This window comes from Carassius gibelio, chromosome A14, assembly GCF_023724105.1.
Source record: "Carassius gibelio isolate Cgi1373 ecotype wild population from Czech Republic chromosome A14, carGib1.2-hapl.c, whole genome shotgun sequence".
Taxonomy (NCBI): Eukaryota; Metazoa; Chordata; class Actinopteri; order Cypriniformes; family Cyprinidae; genus Carassius; species Carassius gibelio.
Window position 1 is genome coordinate 24114798 of NC_068384.1, and position 25299 is coordinate 24140096.

Here is a 25299-nt window from a genome sequence, read left to right on the forward strand (position 1 = left end):
ATAACAGGCTTATGGTGAACCATGTAAAATCATTTAAAACATATATCTCAGGGATTACTCACACTTGCATGTTCTGTTTGTTAGAAAGGGAAGCGAAATAGTATGACAAATTAGGCATTTCCTTGGTGTAGCAAGTAGAATATAACAGTGTCATCACAAACCATTTACGGACAGAGGTGCTTCTGGGTAACATTTGTTAGGCCTGGGAAAATACTTTGTGTGTCCCTTTGCCTCTTTTCCGTAAATCATTTATAGTAATTTTTGCAGATTCTGTATTGTTGTCTGGCAGCAGAAATTTCTAGAATGCACCCAGATATGACATAGTGAAACACACTCCATGGTGCACAACAACATTCAGTCGCAACTACTATATTGGTGGGAAAATATGTAGAATGTCTAACAAAATAGTAAGATTTTTAAGATTACTTTTATCATAGTAATTGTTAACTCTAAGGAACTTTTAATATCTTGTGTGTGTGTGTGTGTGTGTTTGCTTTTTACTTGTTCAGCTCTTCAATATTCAATGATTTCTATAACATATTTAGAAAATACACAAAGAAAAAAAAAAATCATTATGTGAGAACGCTGTAAAAAACCCTAAATTTGAATCCTCAGAATTTAGGTAAGATATATCACTCGAAAACTAGAGTTTATTTCCAATAAATAAATGAAACACTTTAATGTGTAAATTCTGGGAGAACCCTAACCCCACATTACTGTTCTTTTTTGATCAGTTGCTGTTGATTCATGAATCACTGTATTGTATGGCACAATTTGTGCTGAGTCTCAGCTCACAGACGGTCTGTTGTAACAGAACAAGGCTGTAGGTTACACATGAATTGTAAAAATAACTTGTTTTATGTAGACATGGCAATGCCAACTGACTAATTATCTAAGGCTAAGACTATTATTATTAAATGAAAATCAGATTTCATTCGAGTTAAGCAGAAGTCCAATAGGTTATTGTTATGATACAGGAAGAACACAACACAACATACGTGTTAGTTGTTGTAGAAACAGCTTTAAACTGTTGTACCACATAAACGGAAGTAAAAGCAGCTAAAATGAACTTGGACCGTTAAGTTTTCATGCCACATCCTATTTATTAACCGGAAACAGAATCACGATGCTCGCTGCCCCCCGACCAATAGGATTGTGCAAAGCGTCCTAAGCGGATGTCACATCCGGTCTGAACAGCCGGCAGGATTGAAGGAAAAATCTGGAGTATTCCACTAGTTGTGTCGTTTAACTTTAAACACGCTTGACTTGAGTTTATTCGTGCAGACACAATGACTTTCGATGTGCGGAGGTGAGTTGAAGTTTGAAGCGAGTTGCTCGTGAGCTTGTGTTTTTCTTTAGTGCATGAACCAAACACGTCCATCACTAATCATAGAGACAGTGGTAGTGTTTCAAAACCTAGTGAGCTACCTACCTAGTATTTTTAACGAACGCGTGGAATGCGTCTGTCATGCACTAAACTGCTGTCTAACTAGTAACAGTTAATTCCGTAAACTACAGTAGAATGCCCACCTTGTATTGTGAAAATACTTCTACAACCGTTTCTTTTTTTTAATGTTCTGTTATATATATATATATATATATATATATATATATATATATATATATATATATATATATATATATAATATATGAAAAACTGAGCAGGATGCTGTCAGCAAACTTTTGGCAACTACATGCAGCATTTACACAAATCAGACAAATCACAAGATGTGTTCTAAGCAAGAATTATGACAGTGTTGCACATGACATTACATTTAATATTGATGTTGCGTAGTCGTCCACATGTTTGAACAGTTGCTTTTGTGTGCTAAATTCCTGCACATACTGGTCACACTGCATAGTTATGCAAATACAAAATAGGGCCCACAGCATGTGCAAATGACATCATATGTTGGCAACTAGTGTGTATATATCTCATCATGTGTTCTGCTGCTACATGGAAACCAAAAAATTGTATATGGAGGAAGAGACATTGAAAGAATAGTCATTTACATTGAATCTGTAACTGAATAGGTTGGTGGCTTGTATAATTTTAATACAGTTGTACATTTGCTGAGACACATTAGGCATTGACTGGTGTTATCCAGACGCAATCCAGAAAAATAGTAAAAACTAGTTTTGTGAAATAATATTACAATTTAAAAGAACTGTTTTCTAAGTGATATATTTTAAGCTGTAATTTACTGATCATGTTTTGCTGACCAAAGCAGTTAATGCATCCTTGCAGAATAAAAGTGTTAATTTGTAAAAAAAAAAAAATCTTACTGACCCCAACCAAATGAACGGTTTTACTTCAATTTGTCTCTAATTGTTGACGTCACATTTTTTCCTATGGAGATATGAGGAAAAATAATTAAATCTGAATTGTAGTTTATTCCTATTGTTAGTTTAATAGTATTATTGTCAAAAGCTGTAATGCATTCCAAATTGAATGGCATAAAGGTATTGATGTTAATTTTGAGTCATTAATGTGTATTTACGTGTGAAATTCATTATTCATATGTCTTCCCAAAAAAGTTACAAAAGTAATTATAAAAATAGAACATCACTATAAAGATCTTGTTAGACTTTAATGTGTCAGATGACTGTAGACAGATTCTGAATATATCGGAAGGAGCAGGCGCCAGGATATTTCCTATCTTTGTTTGCTCTGAAAGTTCTGAGGCTGTTCTGGTCAGGGTAATGCTTAAAAAAAAAATTTCCCCATCTGTTTAGGTGTTTAATGTCCAGCATTTTTGTCTTTGACTTGCTTTAACAGTGAAAGTCACACACAGAATGTGCAAATATAGGTCTGTGGGCATTGTGCTATTGCATCATAATACTCAATTGTTGGTTGCTAATGCTAAGGCGACAACACAAGCTTGTTTCCTTGTTTCCAATCCAGCTTCCTTTTAGCTCATCTGTAGACTAATCTGATTGCCCAATGAAAGTGCCAGAGAGGCCTGAAATAAAACCATCTGCTCTTTATATAGTAGACATCACTTCCTCTTAAAAAACACACTGAGAATGGTGGTTTGCCTGAGAATAGACTCATAAACCCTCTGTTGACATATGAGTATAATTTGAATATAATTTCTGTATTCAGATGGGTGAATGTGTGTTTTCATTGTGCCAGTTAACATATAGTCTGTGCTTTTGTATTTATTATCATTTTGAACTTCCTGACTTTAAATTGTACTGTAAAAAAAGCAATCAGTTTGTTGTTATTGGCTTTAGAAAGTAATGTTTATATTTTAAACTTTTTTTTGCACTTAAAGCATAGATGCATTCACTATATTTGTTTTCATAGGCTTTAAATTGCATTGATTAATGTTTGGCTGACAACATAATAACAAATAACAGTTATTCATTGTGGCTTTTCATCCATCTAATAAAAGAAAGAAGGAAAAATAAAAGTTAGTTTGCTCTATTAAATTTTAACAGAACTTGAATGTTTACTGGTTTGTGTTTACTGTAAAGGCCATAATTGATCTTGCTTTGGAATTGTTTTCATAGACAACAAAAATAATGAAAAAAGCTGACCACATCACATGGTGTACATTACTGTGATATTGCTTAATAACAAACGAATCATAATACTACATCTGATGTTGCAGTTATGGAGAAAATCATTACAGTTTAATGTGGGGAATTGAATTCAGATATATTTTATTGTATATTTATTGTAAGATTTGTACATTTGCTGCAATTAACTTTCCACTGTAACGTCATCATCCATTTAAAGGGAAACTATCCCTTTAAGAATTCTTCATAATTTTATCGGTTTTAGTTTTTATTCATATGTTGGCACGATTTATATTTGGTAAATTCAGCCATGTGTTTTCAAAGATTTGACTATTCTTAACAAACTAACAGTTGCACAGTATAATTAGATAAAACCATTCCCTTGTCACTGTGGTGCAGTGTTGTATCTGTTAATATACGAGCCCTTGAGTGTGTCCTGATGTTTGACTCAGAGCGGCCGTGACTGTTGCGGTTGTAATTCAGGAAATAAGAAATATCTGAGAGATCCTCCTCAACAGCCCGGGGGAACGTCTAAATGGTACACCTGTTGTGCAACACATTGAAAGTGGTCTGTTTTGCCTAATCCACGTTTTTGTGTGTGTGTACTGAAAACACATTTTGTTTCCATATTCTCTGCTTAACAAGTAAAGACATAAACCTATAGACTGAAAGGTTTACTAGACATTAGCTTCAGTTTGAATTTAGACAGTTCTCTGCATTTTCAAAATCCCTGTTTTCAGTTGTGCTGATCTGTTCTTGAGTTGATCCAACCTGATCTCATGAGAAAATGTAACTCTTTTACACAGTGCTGAATTTGTATGAATTCATACTATTATGTTCATGATAGTGCATGGTATTTGTATTGGTATTTGGTCCAGAAAGTTAACTAAATGAATGAGTGAATACAGACAGATTTATATTAAACTACAGTTAATGGAAGTGCTCTTCAGTTTGATAACAGAAAGTCATACGAGTACAATATGAGTACAGCCCCCCCCCCTCAATTCGGCACAAAAAAGTAGGTAATACTTGTTAACTATTAACTACGAGATTTCTCTCAATAAATTCTTAATTTGCTGATTATTAATATGTTTTTAATTAGCACTAATACATGTCTAATATTCTAGTAATATGCATTCTAATAAGCAACTTATAGGTGTTACCTATTCTAAAGTGTTACCATCAAATCTAGTTTGGGGCCACTGTATATTCTTCAGTCTCCATTACCAAATCGGGTCTTACACAGTATGAAGACATCGACGAGGGATGTCAGAGGTTTAGGAACAGCATGTCCTCTCCTGAATTTCACACAATGGGGTTCCCTTCTACATACTGTGATCTCTTCTGTCAGAACACGGTGAACTATGTGGTTCCTGTCGTGGGAGGGGGGGGGTATAGGAGAGAAGCGCCAGGCTGACTCCCCCTCCAGCATTGGGTCATTTCACTGCAAGAAATGTTCAGATGTAAGTGTTTTTGAGGGCAGGCGGTGTGAAGGGTTGGACCAGAGTGCTGATGTAGTCAAGGTTTCAAAGCCCAAAAAGGGCACAAGACTCCGAGCTGGGTTGTTTTGCTCCTTAAAAAGTCAAGGATTGGACACATTCCTAAAGGGTGTGATGTTAGGCTTGAACTTTGTGAAGAGTTTACTTCTTTCTTGGTGTCGTCTTAAACAAACTGAGGATTGTAGTTTCTTTTCTGTTAATAAACAAGCATAACTTTGACAGTTTTTTGTGAAGTAACAGTCTTTGTTATTTAATATAATTGCATATACCATGTATTGCTTCAATGTTCTTGTTATCTACTGTGTTTTATTTAAAGGAGGGCCATTCGTTTTTAAGGGATTCTACGTTTGACGGCAAATGCAGATGTTTTTCGGTGCAGTACAGGGGAGATGCATCTTCCCTGAAGAATTAAGTATTGTGCAGTTACACACTGTAGGGTGCAGTTAATTTGCTCAATTGCAAAAAATCCCAAATATGACCCCCCCCCCCCAAAAAAAAAAACAATTATTGTTTCCCTTATAATCCCTGAAGTTTCCCCTTGATTTGTTTCTTAGTGAGACTCAACAATCATCTTTGTCTTGTTTTCCTAAATAAAATATGTAAACAATAAAAAAATTGATTTAAAAAAAAGTTTTTAAAGAAGTTTCTTCTGGTCATCAAGGCTACATTTATTTGATCAAAAATAAAGAGGAAAAAATCTACTGTATAATGTAATGTATTCCATTTATTTATTTATTTATTCACGTCTTCAGTGTCACATGATCTTCAGAAATCATTCTAATATACTGATTTATTATTAGTGTTGAAAACTGCTGTGCTGCTTTATTTTTTTGGATACATTTTTTTTCAAGATTCTTTGATGAATAAAAAGACAAAAAGAAGAGCATTTATTTAAAATAGAAAGCTTTTCTAACAAAATACACTAAAGTTCAAAAGTTTGGAGTCAGTAAAAGAAATTCTAACTTTTACTCAGTAAGGATGTGTTAAATATTTAAGAAGTGATGGCAAAGATTTATCATTGTTAGAAAAGATTTATACTTTGAATAAATGCTGCTATTTTTAACTTTATTCATCAAAGAATCCTGAAAAAAGTATAATCGGTTCCCAGAAAATATTAGCCAGCACAACTGTTGCCAACATTGATAATTCTAATAATAAATAAGCATATTAGAATGATTTCTGGAGAATCATGTGACACTGATCCCAACCTTTTGAGCGGTAGTGTATTTCACATGTTTCAGGCTAAACAAGTTAAAGGGGGAAAAAATCAAGTGGCAGTCATGCAGTGAAAAACAAATGAATGTATCTCATTTTAAAAATGTATATCTATTTTGACATGAAGTGTAGCCTGAAGGGCCCTTTTTAAGCCAGGATTTTTTGGGTATGTAGTTTTGAAATGTTTATTGTTTGCCTTTCCTGACATTCACTCTGGACACAGAGATTGATGTGTGTTTATTCAGTGCTGACAGCCTTTGCTCTGACCTCAGCCACACTGTTGTGTGAAGAAATGTGTTGGTTAAGAAGGTTGTGATTATAAAGCAGGAATGCAGAGGAAGAGGTGTAACTCAAGAAGCGGGGGGTGCTCTAGACTGTTGCGTCTGGGCCGGTGTTTCATGCACATTCCTGAAGTCCTCTGTAATGCCTTTCACTACACTGGGAACACAATGTGCTTTCACATGAACTCTTCCCAGGGGTCTGCAATGTTTACCTTTCTTTTTTTCTCTCTTATTCTTCTCTCTATTTTCCTTCCAGGTTCGATATCTACAGGAAAGTGCCCAAAGATCTTACCCAGCCCACGTATACTGGAGCTTTCAGTGAGTGCCAGTGTTTTTGTTAATTTGCCATCATAGACCCTCATCCGATCCAATCTGGCACTGGCTTTTACAGCCTGTTGCTACTCTGCTGCTTTATTTGTGAGCTTCCTTTTTGTGTGATTACATCAACATTCCTCCTTTGATCCACAGTTGTAGTTTTTCCAGACTAATTTGCAGAGTCAGTTTTAGTTTCCCAACTGAGTATGGCTCATCGTATCCTCATGATTTGGAAGGATGGATGTTTGTAACACTAGATGTTAACGTTTGACTCATGATAATATGAGACACGCTCGTTCCTGTGGCTCTGTACATTGTTGTTTTGCTCTCAAGGGAATTACTTAACGTTTAGTCATGTTTGCTGAAACCTGTGTAGACCAACCCTAAACTCAACCTAAATATTTAGCCCCTTAACCGGTTCTGTGATGAAGCTCTCAAGTACCCAATGTAAATATCTATAGATTGTTTGGTGGCTTTTTGTAGGAAGGGTAGTTGTGTAACCTGTGTTAAAGGAATAGTTCACCCAAAAATGAAAATTCGGTATAGATGTATGTATGTGTATATATATATATATACAGTACAGAGCAAAAGTTTGGACACACCTTCTCATTCAAAGAGTTTTCTTTATTTTCATGACTATGAAAATTGTAGATTCACACTGAAGGCATCAAAACTATGAATTAACACATGTGGAATTATATATGGTATTATATACATAACAAAAAGTGTGAAACAACTGAAAATATGTCATATTGTAGGTTCTTCAAAGTAGCCACCTTTTGCTTTGATTACTGCTTTGCACACTCTTGGCATTCTCTTGATGAGCTTCAAGAGGTAGTCACCTGAAATGGTCTTCAACAGTCTTGAAGGAGTTCCCTGAGAGATGCTTAGCACTTGTTGGCCCTTTTTCCTTCTGTGTGCGGTCCAGCTCACCCCTAAACCATCTGGATTGGGTTCAGGTCCGGTGACTGTGGAGGCCAGGTCATCTGGAGCAGCACCCCATCACTCTCCTTCTTGCTCAAATAGCCCTTGATGCCTTCAGTGTGACTCTACAATTTTCATAGTCATTAAAATAAAGAAAACTCTTATATATGTATGTGTATATATATATATTCATGTATATGTGTGTGTGTGTGTGTGTGTGTATATATATATATATATATATATATATATATATATATATATATATATATATATATATATATATATATATATATATATATATATACACACACACACACACACACACACACACACACACACACATGTGTGTTTGTGTATGTATATGTTTCTATATACAAACTATTAATTGAGGACCCAAAACTGATTGGTTACCCACATTCTTTCAAATATTATTTTTCTGTGTGTTCAGAAGAAGAAAGAAACTCATACAGGTTTGGAACAACATGAGGTTAAATAAATGATGACATTATTTTCATTTTTAGGTGAACCATCCCTTTAAGATCTTTTCAAAATGATCATCTACTAAAATAAGACAGGATCTGTTTGATTTTATGGACTTTTAAAGCTTTTCCGTATAGCTAATGAAACTTTTCATTTAATCAACTTTTCTGCCATTCTGTAGAGTTGACAAAAACATAGATATAAAAAAAGGGAAGGGTAAAATGACAATAAGCTAAATCAGTGAATTTAGCATCATTTGTATGATTTAATCCATCCTGTTTTTAAAGAAGATAACGTCATCAGTCTGATTGAATCAACTCAAGTAATAATAATATCATCAAAGTGTTAATAATTTCTTTCCCAGTATTATCTTCATTAAAGTGTGACCAGAATCAGTGAGCTATGTGTCATAGCGACATGCCTTATTGTTTGTGTTGTAGCTAAACATTAGCTTGAGTAAGCTGGAACAAACCAGAGTCAGAGTATGACGTGTCAGCCACAAAGTCATGTGACCACAGATCACTGGAGATTGTCTCCATGTAAATATGCACTTACTTCTGCAGTCAGAAGTTTGACTCATTTGGTCACATGTTGAACTTGGTAATGATTACACTTCCCAGAGCAATAAAGCCATGCACATTTATTCGCCTGTTGAGCACCCTTATGTGATGCCGCTTTGACTCTTATATACACTTGACATTGTAATTATTATTATGGGGATACATCATTTTGAGAAATGACATCAATGCTAACAACAAAGAACATTTCTGAAAACATGTTACTTTCAGCAAACACTGACTTAAAATGTTCCTTTAAAAACATCTTCACGTAACTCGTCTAGTTATACAAACCGCTCACTGTTGTTTTCTTGGCCTTTTCTTGTCCCCTCAGTTTCCGTATGCTGCTGCTTCTTCATGTTGTTCCTCTTTCTCTCAGAGCTGACGGGATTCATCGCTACAGAAATGTATGTATGAATGTTGTTCCCATAAAGACACCAATGAAAAATCTCAATTACATAATTTTAATTTTTTTGGGGGTCCAGATATATAAATACAATTTACACAGACAGACTTGCATTCAAGCATGTTATGATGAATGGTTTTTAATTTCTGAATTAAAAAGAATTGTATTTTATTCATTTATTTATTATTTTATTTATTATTTTATTTGTATTTTTTTGGGGGGGGGGTATTAATAAAAAAAAAGTCTAGTTTAAAATCTGACGATGGTATCACAAAACCTCAAGAACAGGTCAGAAGTCAGAATGTTTTTTTTAATCCAAAATTATATTAGTGATTAGTAAAATATTAGTGTGCATTACCTTTAGTGCAATGGTTAGAACATGACATTTTTTAGAGTTAGTATGTTTTTTTTTAAATGGTTATTTAAGGTATTTTTATCAGCACCTTAAGATGCATGACTTTATGACCTGAATGCAATCACACTGTTGTAACTTCAGTGACCGATCAGTTTCACACAGGTCGTAGACATTGCTGCCTGTTTGTCAACTGCTTTCAAGTGTTCACCAGGGGAAGTGAGGAAACCAACATTGCCCTCACTGCAGTTTAGTTATTTCACTGTCAGGCTTGCATAGTTACCTTTACAGGTGACTTATGTTTGTAGGTACTATATTTAATGTATTTGTGTGTTTACAGAGTAAATGAATTGTATGTGGATGACCCCGATAAGGACAGTGGGGGGAAGATAGATGTGAGTGTAAACATCAGTTTGCCAAACTTACACTGTGATTGTGAGTATATGCATTAAACACATCAACACTCTTACCACTTGTGTATCACATCATGAATTGTTGACATGCTGTGTGTGTTAGCAGTGACATTACTGTTAGTATGGGGTCTTAATTCATTTAGCAGAGCTCCTGACGTACATTGTGATGAGAACTCCCACACAGTTTAACATCACTGAAAGACTTCGATTGAGAAATATTGTGTTGGCTTCCTCACAGAAGGATCAGGATAGATCTATTCGTCAGTCAAACGGGAAATTAATAGTCATACGTGAGCAAGCGTATGAGGAAATACTGTTTCATATTTGGTGATGCTTTGCATACCATTTTGCCAAATAATACCTGATATGTCATGTTCGCGTAAGTGATTCAGTCACATGCTCTATTTAACTATTAAGCCACAATTGTGATCACTAGTTATTTAGATTAAGGCTGGGCAACGTGTCGGATAACTTTGTTAGTGAGATAAAATCAGGAAAATTTGACTGAAAAATGGTTAAATAGTCTTCCTTATGTATTTGGTGAAGAGTGTTTATTGATAATATGCAGAATTTTACTGTATTGTAAGTAGATGAATAGGTAAATAGCTATTAAATATTTTGAATGTGAATGTGAATCTCAATAAATTGGGGGGGGGGGGGGGGGGTCCTACAAATATTGAGATTTTTAGATGCATCACCAAGCACTAATTAGGATCATAGAACGACTATGTTGACATTTGTTTGGAAAGTGACTCAAAGATTGTGTTTATAAATGTCAGTACCCTCCGAGGAATTGTGGTCACCTCTGATGTTGTTTTCGGGCAGATCCTCAAATGTTTCCAAAGACATGTGCATCTGTCTGTCTCACACACATTACACAGAGCCCAGGCTATGTTCTGAGAAACGTTTATAACGTCTAATAGAGGTTATGCCTGTTATGGAACACGTGTTTTCTTTTAAACGAGCCACTTCTGACTGAAACCCAAGATTTTCTGATTTTGTTATGAGTCATGGAGACAAGCCTCGCTGTGATCTCGATAGTGACCTCATTTAATGTACTGTTCTCAAACAAAGATTGGAAGCACAAGAAGACGTCGTTTCACCTTTTTGGAAGATAACAAGTTTCGCATAAGAATTTGCTCCCGTGATGCTAAGGTGTTTAGAGTGGTTTTGTAGGGGATTTATATGCACATAATGCATCCTTGAGTGGTTTCTAAGGTGTTATGATTGGTTTCTAGGTGGTTAATGCTGGCCTTCTGAAGTCCGATATAAGCCTCTCTGAAATTCTGACCTCTAAATATGACATTACTTCAATGCAAGTCAATGGGCTTTTTAGTGTGTGTGTGTGTGTGTGTATGTGTGTGTATATATATATATATATACAGTACAGACCAAAAGTTTGGACACACCTTCTCATTCAAAGAGTTTTCTTTATTTTTCACACTGAAGGCATCAAGGGCTATTTGACCAAGAAGTTGAAGTTTGTTATGTATTTAATTCCACATGTGTTAATTCACAGTTTTGATGCCTTCAGTGTGAATCTACAATTTTCATAGTCATGAAAATAAAGAAAACTCTTTGAATGAGAAGGTGTGTCCAAACTTTTGTACTGTACTGTACTGTGTGTATATATATATACACACACACACACACACACACATATATACTTATACATATGTGTACATATGTGTGTGTGTATATATATATATATATATATATATATATATATATATATATATATATATAATATTTTTTTTATTATTATTGTTTTTGCTTATTTTATTGTATACCAGATGAAATGTCTAGAATGATAAAAGCAATAAAAGCACATGTTATGAATGGATCAGACGACTTAAATTTGGTCCATAATAACTGATAATTGATAAATGGCTTTTAACATGCCATATCATGTTATCCTTGGAAAATTATTATTATTATTATTATTATTATTATTATTATTATTTGATTTATTTATTTGTTATATACTTTTAACTTTTTTTATACAAAAGAACGTGGTCTTTCCATGATTTTACTCTTACAATGCTGAATTAGTTGTTATTTTTGTAAGCATACTGTACACATTGTTCCACATTTAAGTTGCAACATAACCTTCTGACACGTTGTGGAAAATGTGGATGTTTTTTTCTTTTTGTGCTAAGAAAATGTTGCAAGAACTTTAGTATTCTGGGCACACATCAGACTGCACTTAAAAAGCCAATTAAATGTGTCCATTCACACATTTGCTATTTAATGAGTGGAGCTTTCGTGTTCAAAGTTTACTGGAATCTAATCTCCAAAAAGAACAACAACTAAAAAAATGTTGTGGTTTAAGGCTTTATTTGTCCAATCAGTAATGAAAGACCAGAGCAACATGAGCAGTTTAGCTCAGTGGAAACAGTCAAACACTCTGGAAAGTGTTTAATGGAATCATTCGGTCTTTCATTTTCTGGCTGGCCTTTTATTTTTGTACATTTGAGATCATGAATAGAAATTATAGTCATTAAAGGGATAAAGAGTCAGTGTTGCGCTCTTGTCCATTTAGGAATGCAGTCTTAAAATAGCATTGGGCAACGTGACAGCATGCTGTTAGGATACACCGCTGTCAGAAGATCTGTTACTCAGGTTTTTTATTTCTTAGCTGTGAAAGGTCAAATAAACAGTTGTGTATAATGATTCGACTGAACTCTTGAACTTGCTGCATATGTATGAAGATGTTTAAGTTCACCAAAAATGCCTTGGCCTGTTACTCTATCAAGCTCCGAAAACACCAAGAATAGTTGAGAGAGGTTTTTATTTTGTTATTGCAATTGTTATTGTAAAAGTGTCCTTTTGTACAATATAAATGAAAGTGTTTAAGCCAGGTCTGTAACTTTCAGTTGTGTGTATATGTTTGTATGTACACAGTGGTGGGTTTGGACATCCAGGATGAGATGGGGAGGCATGAAGTGGGCCACATAGAGAATTCAATGAAAGTGCCTCTAAACAACGGTCACGGATGCCGCTTTGAAGGGGAGTTCAGTATTAATAAAGTAAGAGATGCTTCACATCAGTGGGATACTTTTTCTACTTGCTGAATGTTTCTTGTGGAACTTCTCATTATAAAGCTAGAAGCTATAAGGAGTGTGATTAGTGTGCTACCTGAAGGGCTAACTATTACTGTCATCATATGAAAGGCCTTCTCTCAAATGAATGGACATTGTACCATCTGATGTGTTTGCCTGTATGATAATGGTGTTGACTTGGTTTTCTGTAGGTTCCAGGAAACTTTCACGTGTCAACACACAGTGCGACTGCTCAGCCTCAGAGCCCTGATATGACCCACATCATCCACAAACTCGCCTTTGGGGAGAAGCTTCAGGTTGGGTCGTCCACATGCAGTCAATAAGAATTACAATGTAAAAGAAACATGTAAAAATCATATCATATGATTCAATTTCAGGTGCAGCATGTCCAGGGGGCTTTTAATGCATTAGGTGGAGCCAACAGACTTCAGTCCAACGGTATGTCTTTTTTGTGAGCTTTTTAGATGATTACTCTATAGAAATATAGCGTGCATAAGCAAAGCAAAGGCATTTTTGTGTATATATATATATATATATATATATATATATATATATATATATATATATATATAGATAGATAGATAGATAGATAGATAGATATATGCATATATATATATATATATATATATATAGACAGATATAGATATTTAAACATTTGTTTAAAAAATTATGTTAGTTAATGCATTTAATAACCATAACTAACAGTGCATTACATTCCCACAACAGCATCTCACAATACATTTATTAAAGTACTTATTAATAATTGGTAACATTAAATATGCGATATATAATTATAAAAATACAACTGTTCATTAGTTCATGTTAGGCCAGGTCCATTAAATAATATTAACAGATACAGATATTTTGGAGCTTAACATTTCCTAATAATATTAAATGCTTTACAAGTATTGCCATTGTTAGTTTGTCAACTAATGTAGTTAACTAATGTTAACAAATAAAACCTTAATTATAAAGCGTCACCATACTCGTTTTATTATTATTGTTTATGAAAAATACTGTAACAGAACTTCTTCTCTGCTTGGTGATATTTGAAATATTTTTATCTACCAAATAAAAGTCATGTGGTGCAACCAATATACAGAAAAAACCTAAAGGAAATGACATCACATAGAGGACCCCTGCATACCCCCATGACTTTGTATAAATGAAAAAAGTTTAGAGAGACTCTGAATGCTCATCTTTTTTAAAGTCAAGTGGATTCTAATTGGCTAATGAGGTTTTTATTATTCATCAGCTGGGAAAAATATGCTCTGGAAGTCATTCAGACTGTATTGTTCCTCTGTGTTTACTTTAATATTCTCATAGAACTAGAACCATGATTAAAACTTTATCCTTGGAGTGAAAAGAGCTTAATTGTTGTGCCAAAAAATATCAAATCCCTTGCACAAGGTGGTCCTAAAAATCACACGTCCATAGTACGAGAGAAGTAACATGTAACAAAATGTAATACTTTGAGTTACTGTAGGAGTTTGTATGAGCAAGACTGTAATTGCTGCACACACTGCTTGCTCTTGTCTGTTTGTCGACTCAAAGTGCAGTGCTCATGAGCGTCCAGCCGAACACATGTCACAGATTGTATTACACATAAATAGATCACAGTAACGAAAGAAAGAACAACGTCACTCGAATGAAATGAGCTACCATCCTGTCTGTTCTTCTGAATCTGAATGTAATTTCTGGAGAAATGAAGCCATGTGTTTCTTTTTCTTCAGCGTTAGCTTCTCACGATTACATTCTGAAGATCGTCCCTACAGTTTACGAGGACCTGGGAGGGAAGCAGAGATTTTCCTACCAGTACACTGTGGCAAACAAGGTAATCTGAGCCACACACATCCACGTTACTGAGAAGCTGGTCTAAATTTATGAATGTGATTAGATGATGGCTTCTAAATCGGCCTGTTTACCACAGATGCTGAATGAATTATGTCTCTCTATTATTAAGTGCCATCCACCATTTATAACCTCTAAAGACCCTTCAGGGGACATTTGCAGTGACAGCTGGCGGCGTTGTGTATGTGTGTGTGTGTGTGTGTGACCAGAGAGCCATGTGCTGTGAGTTAATGTGTAGTCAGGTTGTTCTTATGTTCTTATTCAGAGGGTGTAAAAGTACTTAAAGTATGAGTGTAGTGTCAAAACATGACCCTGCGAGGCTCTGGGAAACTTCAGATGTGAAATAAAGTCATTACTTAAAAGAGTGTTCAGCAGTATCTGATTTGATATTCATAAACGTATAATTGTTTGAGTAATTGTCAGCAGTGTTCAAATTCATTCTTATTATATGTGTTGCTTTTAAATGTCTTTCATTGGTTGTGCTAAACTGGCGATTTAAAAATAGACAAATCAGTGTTTTATCCTCACTCAATTAGGCTACTTTAAATTTTTCTCTTTTTTCATGTGGGTTTTACATACATTTTATTGTTTCTGTATTTTAAGAAAAAAATGTTAGGTTTTATTTTAAACTAAAAAAAATATATATAATATTTATAATAAGTAATATGAAGTAAAACCAACCCAAACCTATATGCATTTATGTTGTCCAAGCAATAATACACCATTTTCCCCCTTTGCATGTGTAATTGTTTTTTAAAACTTTCATGGCTGCTACTTACAATATATAATGAGCCTACAAAAGAAAGTATAAATACAAAATCTAAAATGTGTATTTTTGTTTTAGGAGTGGTTTGAGGTTAGGCGTAGTGCAACAGTACTTACATTTTGAGAGTACACACTTGTTTATATATGGTTAGAAATCATTTCCCTTCTAAAGAAACTGAATATGAAGAACACATGTGTTCAGTACTGGAGTACAGAGCACTGAGAGTCCAGTATACTAATGCAGTTATCATTTACTGTGGGATTATTTACTAATTCATTTATAATTTATATCATTGTAACGTCAAAGAGTTGATCTTTGATTACGCATGAAAATGGAAAAAGTTTGGTAACACTTTAGTTCAGGGACCAATGCTGGCTGTTTATTAGTACTTCTAAAGCACATATTAATGCCTTGTTCTGCATGAACATATTCTAGATCCATTAATCCTGTCCAGTACCTAAACTTAACAACTCCCTTACTAACTATTAATAAGCAGCAAATTAGGAGTTTATTCATATTAATTAACAGTTAATTAATAGTAAGAATTGGTTCCTGAACTAAAGTGTGACCAAAAGTTTTAGTAAAAAAAAAAAAATGTTTTTTTCTTTTCTTCCCTAGGAGTATGTGGCGTATAGCCATACTGGACGCATCATCCCTGCGATATGGTTTCGCTATGACCTGAGTCCGATCACAGTGAAATACACAGAGAAGAGACAGCCCTTCTACCGCTTCATCACTACTGTGAGTTACTCTCTATGTGTATAGCTTACTCTCTCTCTCTCTCTCTCTGTCTCTATATGTTTATATTGACTCTGTCTCCGTCAGATTTGCGCTATCATCGGCGGGACATTCACCGTGGCCGGCATCATTGACTCCTGCATATTCACAGCCTCTGAAGCCTGGAAGAAAATCCAGATTGGGAAAATGTCATGAGTATTCGTATCTTTGCATCATGCCTTTTATTTATGCGAGCCAAACCTCTGCACACCTGTCAGTACAACCTGACCCACACTAGCCACAAGTGGAAAACATCGTCACTCCAGTTCATTTCTCGGTGTGCTCATTTGGATAGACTGGTTTTCATCTCTAAACATTTAATAGAGTGTATTACAGGGATTTCATTTGGAGGATGTAGGTGGTTTCCTTACTTCACTGCCATATTCATTCAGCCAAAATGTTAATAGTTAAACTAATGTGGAAAGAACCGGTCTCACTCTTTGGAAGGAAGCCAGGGTTTCCTCATTCAGATAGACGTTACTGAGATAAGTGTAAGTCTATAGTGTTACATACTTTGATTGGTTTAAATAGAATTCCACAAGAAATCATAACTCTATTCAATGTGTACTTATGAACTGATCTGTTGGGTTTATCTCATGAAACCTGTCAAAGAGCATGTCTCATTGGAGTTTTGGGGTCTTATTGCACCTCATAGTGAAATTAAAATTATTTTAAAACATTTTTATTAATAAATTAAAAATATTATAAAAACATTTTTACATTGTGATTTATTTGCATGACGATTAAACCCATTTACCCCAATTCTCATTACACTACATGGATAATTATGTATAATGCACATCATGGTAGTATACTGTGTAATTTTTTTTTTTTTTTTTTTTGCTTTTAATATGTGCAGATTTTAATTATTTTACTGTATTTATACAGTAATTTATTACACTAATGGGAATTATCATTGAGAAAAATGTCCATATGCATTATGGTAATGAGAATTTGGGGTTAAATGTATTTAATTATCATGAAATCTATTTTAATGTTCCTTAAATTGGATTGATTTTCTTATTTCTTTTGATTTATTTGATTAGATGTTTTAGGGTGAGCTATGAGCTGTATGTATTTCATGAGATAAACCTGTAGGTTTTTAAGGAAGTGCATGCTGGTCTTATTTGGGTTAAGTTAAGTAATGTGGATTCCCAGATTGACTTTTCATGATATATCTTGCACTCTGGTGGCATTCTGATTGTAGACCTGTATTTTAGTTTGTTTGATTGAAGGGAAAGTATGAATGTCGTCTTTTTTACCTGAAAGACTGCTGAAGGAATGCTTTTTATTTATATTCATGCCTGTAAAGGTACTCTAAATGGTTTAATGATACTTTTTATTTCCTCAGTCCATAATGTTTATTAACCTTTTATTGTTGTGAAGACTAGGCTGGAAACGTGTTGTTTGTGTCTTGTCAAGTGTTCCCTCACAACACTTCCTGTCAGTGTTTTGACCGTGTTCTAAGATCTGGTTGTACTGGTTACACAGGACTGTTCAACATGAAAACAACTACGTGTCTAATGTGTGACGCGTCCTTGCCACAAGTTGACATGACAACAGAAGTGTATTTTCACTTCAGAACGGAAACCACAGCCTACATGTCAGCTTTGCGGCACAAACTACTTGGATATGTCAAGTCTTTAAGAAATTTAAAGTTAATTTTTTTTTTTGTCAAACGTTAATCAAAACGAACCATGATTGTTGAGGTTCCATACTCCTTTCAGAACGTATAATTTAGCCCTCCTTGATTATTTACTCACATGAATGTGGTCATCTGGGCTGTGCCACTTTTTTCTGTCTTTGTTTACCATGGTAAGAATAAACCACAGCAACAGCCGGCTGTTTGTTTGTTTGTTTGTTTGTGTTTGTTTGTCTTTTCAAAATTCTGATTATTTTTTTTTATTTTTATTTTTTTTTAGGTGTACCATAATGTTAAAAAAAAAGTCAAAATAAACATTACGGAGCCATTTAACACAAGACTTGATCTTAATTAGGTTATTAAATGAGTCCTTTGAGTTTATTGTCTTTAATGATCATTTCTACTTATAAAAATATATAGTACGTTTCCATAAAATATTATTAAAATGTAATGATATAGTTGAATAATATTATATGCAGTACTGTAAAAATTTGTCAATTTAAAAAAAATATTTAACCTCAAATGCCACAATAAAAAAAAAAAAAAATCTGTCAAAAGATGATAGTCCTTCATTTTTTTTTTCTCCACCCTGGTTCTTTTCTCTTTTTTTGTACAAATAAAAAAAAGTTTACTCTTTATATAAAGATATATGTAACTAAGGCGATAAAATACTTTTTTTTTTTTTTGGTTTGAAATGGACATAATGGTGCCACTCAGTGGCTGCTAAGAGAACTTCACAAAGCTAGACCTCAATACAGTTAGCTGTGAGGGGGCGGGGCCTGGTTACGATTGGCCAATCAGTGCTGTTACAGGTTGGAGGTTGCCGGGCAGGCTCCCTCATATACAGCCTGATCCGAAGAGGAGAAGAAGTCGCTGACGCCCTCCTCCTCCAACAGCTGGCCGTACTCGTTGTTGTAGAAGGTTTGGCCTGAGAGTTGGCTGAAGAAGGGTGGACGCAGTGTGCTGCCGCTGCTCATGGACGGAGAACTGATGAGGTGCTCTGTGCTGCGGCCCGCTGACGGACTACAGAGTTTACACAATGCTTAATGCAACTCCAGAGTATGAAAACTGATTAATTATAAATTAAGTGAGCCACAGCCATCGTCATGTTTCTAATGATTCACCTACTTTTTCAACATGGCCCCTCTGTGCTTGTGTTCAAACCTCTCGAGCTCATCCGATGCCAAAACCATCCCACTGTCTGTCTGGCTGTCCTAAAGGGACACACAAATGCATGACACAATATACATGTTAACATCCTTTGGCTTACAAAGACTTTACATATACTGGAGGTCTGGGTCATACATGATGTGTCTTCTGTGATGTCATTTCCAGAGGAAGTTCCTCAAAGGTCTTGACTCGTGAGTGACACGTGCTGGAGGGGCCGACCATGATGCACCCAGCGAAAGGCACGCAGTTGTAATATCTGGGCAGAGAGAGGCATATATATTCAACAAAGGGCATATGTAGAGTGGAAAGTGGAAAGTACATGTGGTTCCTCAGGTGTTCTGAGTGGTTCTGACTATAATATTTTAGTCTTGACAGATGAAGATATCAATCAATTTAAATACGTGTTAGTTTATTTTTTTGGTCTTATTGTCCACCATGTAAAAATCTAAGTCTGATTGTTTAGAAAGACACTAGTACACCTAGTACAACACAGTTTTTCATACTAATTATTTTATATAAATCCCTAATACAGCACACTTACAAGCATTAGCTAACACTACAAATATTTATTTAACCCTATTAAACCTACCGGATCATATTTGACGTACATTAATTTCTAAGGCCTTTAATTATTAACATGATCAAAACTTTGAAAAATCTGTTGTACGCAATCTACTACATGCCTTCTGTCGCTGATAGGTTGTACTGAGCAAATAAAAGCTTGCAGAACACAAAACATCCCCCTTCAGGTCGTAGTACACATCTTTTCACTGTGAAATCTTTACTGATTTCCATAAAGTATATGTAAGAACCGCTTTTATAAAGTAAGTCATATTTCAAGAAGTGATGTCAATGTCACAAAAATGTGTTTCACTTAAATTTGTTACGGTTCTTCTGTGATTCTGTGGTGTTGATTATTATTGTGCTATTTATTTTAACGTGGCATCAATATTTTGGTAAATATTTAGGTCAGGTACATTTTAGAACTTCTATTATTAATTATGAAATGTTGGTATAGTACAGACAAGTTTGTGCCACATTTGGCTTTTTTTTTTATAAATTTTGCTTTTGCAAGGATGGGAACATTCCAGAAGTTTCTGTAACATTCTGTAATATTCTAGTGCTTTCTGGAACATTCCAGAACATTGTGGGACTAGTCATAAAAGACAAGTATCAAGTCTACACTTGAGAAGTTTTGGATGACTCACTCTTTATTTTTAACTGTTGTTGTTAGCTCACTGTTAATCATGTAACATGTTTTTTTATGCTTGAGTAATAACAGAATATATACAACTTGTATACATTTTTTTTTCATGAACACTGTTCATGATACACAAAAAGTAATGTGATTTTTCCCCCACAATAAAAAATAAAGAGCTTTGATAATTAAACTGAACATTTAAATCATCTTACTAAGATTTATAATTTGGAGATAGGAGATATAGTGTGACAGCTGATATTTGTATGCATTTTATGTAAGAAGTTTGCTATAGAACTATAAAGATCTCATTGATTTATATTTAACGCTTTCAGGACACCAGAATCAGAATTTCATAAATATCAGCAAGAATTTAATAAATAACAACAAGTTCCCCAAATTCCAATATTTTCGTTTTTTGGATTCCTGAATAAAAATAAGGCCCCCAGCACTGTTATAAAATGTGTATGTACCGAGTGGACATAGTGTTGCTGGCGAGTCTGATCTCCTCTTGAGATGGTTGTCGAGAGGAAGCTTGTGAGAAGCCATCATCATCGGAGCTCTGAGACGCATTGAAAGGGATTTCCTGAAAAATCACATAATCATTCAAACATACAACATCAGTTTTATAACCAGCTGACTTGAATAATAAAGAAGGTAGTGAGTAATGCTCAGATGTTGTTATTGAATGTACAGAATTTCATAAGAAGTTTATTTTTTTTTTTTCTCACGGGCAGACTGTTTTCCTGAAGTAGATCTCCAAGTATCTCCACCAGAGCTGGAAATGTGGGTCTCTCCCTGGGCTCGCCCTGCCAGCAGGCCAGCATGATGCCATATCTAGCAGAACACATCACACATCAGAGCTCTGTTTGATGTCATCAGTCTGATTAGCAGCCTTAAGTAGATCAAACACACACAGACAGTCTTCAGGCTGCACTTAAAAATGCTCACATTTCAGGGGACGCGTTGTCTGGTGCCCTCATCCTGGTACCGTCTTTAAGTCGATTGCAGAAGTCTTCATCAATCTGGATGCCGGGGTATGGAGACGCTCCTAATGGGACGTGATACAATCAAGCCTGTAAGTCTATGAACATAGACTCTGTACAAGTTTAACGCTTATGCGTTGTTGGGGACGTTTTCGTCCACTAGGGGTTAAAGTTGAGTCTTATTTTGGCCACAACTTTCTCTGTGTTTGAGCTAATGGAATGATTTTTGGTGACAAATCTTATTTTGATATAGCTTCATATACTAGTCAAAAACTAAGCCTTTTTTTGCACATTCCTATCTAAAGGGTTAATGGTCCCACCTAGTGATCAACTGTAAAAAATAACAAATGTTACCTCTTCCCAACAGGGAAAACCACCAACAATCAAGAATCTTACACACAGACAAACACTATAATTTGCTGTTATAGTCCATATAACTCTATATACAAGCCAGAAACTAAGCCTTTTTTTTTGCACAGGCCTATCTAAAGGGTTAATGGTCCCACCTAGTGATCAACTGTAAATATAACAAATTTTACCTCTTCCCAAAAGGGAAAACCACAAACAATCAAGAGTGCATGATTATATGGTGTCATGGCTTTGCATCAAAAAATGTGGTTATAATGGAAGTCAATGGGGCAAAAACAGCCACCAACAACAAACTAACAATGCATCAAAGCCAATGTTGCTACTAATCTTTGACATGCCCAGGACTGTTATAAAAAGTAAAAAAAAAAAAATGCAGCCACAATTACTTTTATATTGAAAATAAGTCATTTTGTGTTTTTTCCCCCAAATCAGCGACATCGTTTATGTACATGGCAATTAAAGAGTTAAAATCTTGGATTTTTTTTAAACATTTGGTAGTTTTGATCAGGAATGAAGATGATTAACAGATTTATGCAAAAAAGAATAAAAAAAAATGAATCTGATACATTTTTACAGCAGTTTAATTGAGTGGATGTTTTCATCCCGAACATACCGAAAGAGTAGTGAATTTGAACAATCCACAAGGGTTAAGAAAATTAAAACAGAGCAGAATTAATTAGGAGGATACTAATACTTTAGGATACTTTATCTTAAGGACCAATAAAAACAATAAACATATATATATATATATATATATATATATATATAGATATATAGAGAGAGAGAGAGAGAGAGAGAGATCAGCTAGACTCTTACCTAGTGAGAAGATCTCCCAGAGCAGCACTCCAAATGACCATACATCACTCTGACTGGTGTAAACCTTATCAAAGATGCTCTCTGGAGCCATCCACTTCAGCGGCAGTCTAGCCTGCAAACACAGATCACATTTGACCTATAATAGTGAGAATACACTCTTATCATGATCCTGGAGCTCATATGATTTGCAGTGGGTCAACTATTCATCAGTGCATCTCATAAATTTACCCTTTCTGCTGCATTATGTTTATGTCATGCAGTCACACTAGTATTGTTACATGCTCATCTTTTGCTTCTGTTTTTTTTTTTTTTTATTATATTATGTAGTAAAGTTGCCTCACCGTTTCTGTCAATTTCACTGGATTGCTGATATTTCATGATGCAAAGGCCAGACAAGTCATTTTTGACCACTGGCCTTTACTGAAAAACATTCATATTGAATCTCAAGTGGGGTCACATTTTTCATGTCCAGGTAATATTTTGTGTAAAATTAGTAAATAATAATAATAAAAAGTTATTTTAATATCAATAAAGAAACTTTCCCCCCAAATGATGTTTACATTAAATGCTATAAATACTATAAATACTACCATAACATATACATGCTTTACAATTAAAAAAAAATATATATATATATTTTTTTTGTATCCTTTTTCAAGTATTTTTCAAGACAAGTTGTCACTGAATCAAATTATTTCAGTGACAAACCGAACCCTCGTGACCCTGACCTGGACTTTGTCTGGAGTTTGTCTGGAGAGTCTTCATGAGATTCATACTGCTATACTACACTACAGATCTGTCTGGATCATGCTCTTATTTGAAGGGTTTCTCTTACATTGCCTTTGCGCACGTAGTCAGGGTCCTTGTAGATGTCCCGTGCTAAACCAAAGTCACAGATCTTCACCACGTTGTTCTCGGACAGGAGGATGTTTCGAGCCGCCAGGTCGCGATGAATGCACTGTCAGACCACAGACGAGATCACTACATCTATATCTATATATACACCTTACTTCCCAATAGATCAGCAGATCTGAAATTATTTGCTACTTTCTCATCATCAATTACATTTATTATCTGATTTTATTTCTCCATGTTCTAGGCATTTGTTCCAATTAAAAAAATAAATCTGTATCCAGCAAAACTTTCCCCCATCTGATGAGCATAGACTACTCTACAAGAGATCTAAAGTTCACCTTATAATAATCTACAACCTGCTACATGTGACTAGTGATCCATCAGAGAAGATTAAATACATGTTGGAAATGTACCTTACGAGATCCCAGAAACTCCATCCCTCGAGCGACCTGAAAGCTGTAGCATATCAAGTCCTCTATTGTGAGCGGAGTCTTCCAAAGATCATCCACTGCAACTGTGGACAGAAAAACTAAAGAAAATATCTGAAAAGCTTAAATGCATTATATAAGAATTTAAACTGGAAAATTGTCAGAAAGACCCTTTATAAAAATGTTAGGCTGTTTTGGGTGATTGCTTGGGTGTTATATTTAATGGTATTTGATGATTTATTAATTACATTTAATAAACGAAACTTTCAACAAAACCTTTGCAGCTGGTTTGTCATAGGCGTGTTGTGTGCATGTTTGGGCTGTGTTCTCATTGCACCAGCAGGTGTCACCAGTGTGTGGCATTTCAAGTGCTTTCAAACAGTGAATCATTTTGTGAAGCAGTTTACTGTATCCTGCCATGTTTAAAACGAATGCCTCGTTCCAACTCGGGAATCAAAATGATCCTTCCCAATCATAATTATGAGTTTTCTACTCAGAATTTGCATATGAATGCCTCCTGAAATGTTACTGTTATAGCAGATTTAGTATCCAGCAGGTAAACATCAGTCTATATTTAATATATAATCTTTATAGATCTTTATATATTCTGTTCTCTGACCTTCTGAGTGCTCTTACCACGAGACTGCATGGGTGGGATGATGCTGGAAGCGGTGGACGGCTGACATTCATTCTGGCTGACCTGACCCGCTTCTATCATCCGTCGCACCTGACTCTGGGTTTTAGGAGAACGATCCTGCAAACACAACCCATGTTACACCAGATTAATATCAGTTATTATTGGTTGTAATGCTGTTGCGAGAGGGTGGAATATCATGTTATTCGTCTCTCTCACCCTGTATGGTAAGAAGAACTCCCTTTTGGCACGCAGAAAGTTGGAGAGATTTCCATATTTACAATATTCCACTATAACCATGAGAGGACCTGACAACCAGAGATGTTAAACAGAGAGGTTTAGAAAGAAGTAAGACGAATGCAGAAGACAAACCAATATTTGTCAATTCTGAGTTACAAGGATACAATCAAACATGGCCTAATGGATAGAGTCAGATTTGTAACCCAAAGATAGTGGGTTCGAGTCTTAGGTCCTGCAGGGAAATGAAAATCCACTGCTCTCTCCAGCTTTAATAACAGGACTGAGGCGAGACCCTTGAGCAATGCACCGAACTGCTCCGGGTGTGTGTTCACTACTTAATCACTGTATTGACCAATCAGCATCCAGGAACAAAGGTATCCGTTTTACAATGGTACATCCATACCGTTGGGTTTGGTACATGCTCCAAGAAGGTTGACGACATTGAGATGGTTTCCAATATGAATGAGGATCTTCAGTTCTGACATTAGAGCTTTGTGTTCACTGGCTGTGGCTCCCTCTGTTATACACACACAAACAC

The 25299-nt window shown here is 35.1% G+C and overlaps 2 protein-coding genes across 5 annotated transcripts in view; one reads left to right on the forward strand and one right to left on the reverse strand.

Moving 5' to 3' along the window:
• The first annotated feature begins 1138 nt into the window (after positions 1-1138).
• On the forward strand, positions 1139-18263 carry LOC128026921 (endoplasmic reticulum-Golgi intermediate compartment protein 1). The gene is made up of 10 exons (XM_052614195.1): positions 1139-1309; positions 6777-6838; positions 9131-9203; positions 9895-9989; positions 12872-12996; positions 13221-13325; positions 13407-13467; positions 14763-14863; positions 16265-16387; positions 16472-18263. Exons 1-10 carry the CDS (start codon positions 1290-1292, stop codon positions 16577-16579), a joined length of 873 nt encoding a protein of 290 aa, XP_052470155.1. The 5' UTR covers positions 1139-1289; the 3' UTR covers positions 16580-18263.
• Positions 18264-18412: 149 nt separating this feature from the next.
• The window catches only part of LOC128026919 (vascular endothelial growth factor receptor 3), a 77056-nt gene continuing 70169 nt past the window's right edge, over positions 18413-25299 (reverse strand). For all 4 annotated transcript variants that reach the window (XM_052614191.1, XM_052614189.1, XM_052614192.1 and 1 more), the window contains 12 exons: positions 25165-25278; positions 24741-24829; positions 24524-24641; positions 23873-23973; positions 23440-23562; positions 22605-22716; positions 21385-21484; positions 21165-21270; positions 20907-21019; positions 19371-19491; positions 19194-19279; positions 18413-19088 (listed from right to left, as the gene is read on the reverse strand). In XM_052614191.1, the coding sequence (XP_052470151.1) occupies positions 18872-19088; positions 19194-19279; positions 19371-19491; positions 20907-21019; positions 21165-21270; positions 21385-21484; positions 22605-22716; positions 23440-23562; positions 23873-23973; positions 24524-24641; positions 24741-24829; positions 25165-25278 (1400 nt within the window). In that variant the 3' untranslated portion in view covers positions 18413-18871. The remainder of the gene's footprint in view (positions 19089-19193; positions 19280-19370; positions 19492-20906; positions 21020-21164; positions 21271-21384; positions 21485-22604; positions 22717-23439; positions 23563-23872; positions 23974-24523; positions 24642-24740; positions 24830-25164; positions 25279-25299) is intronic.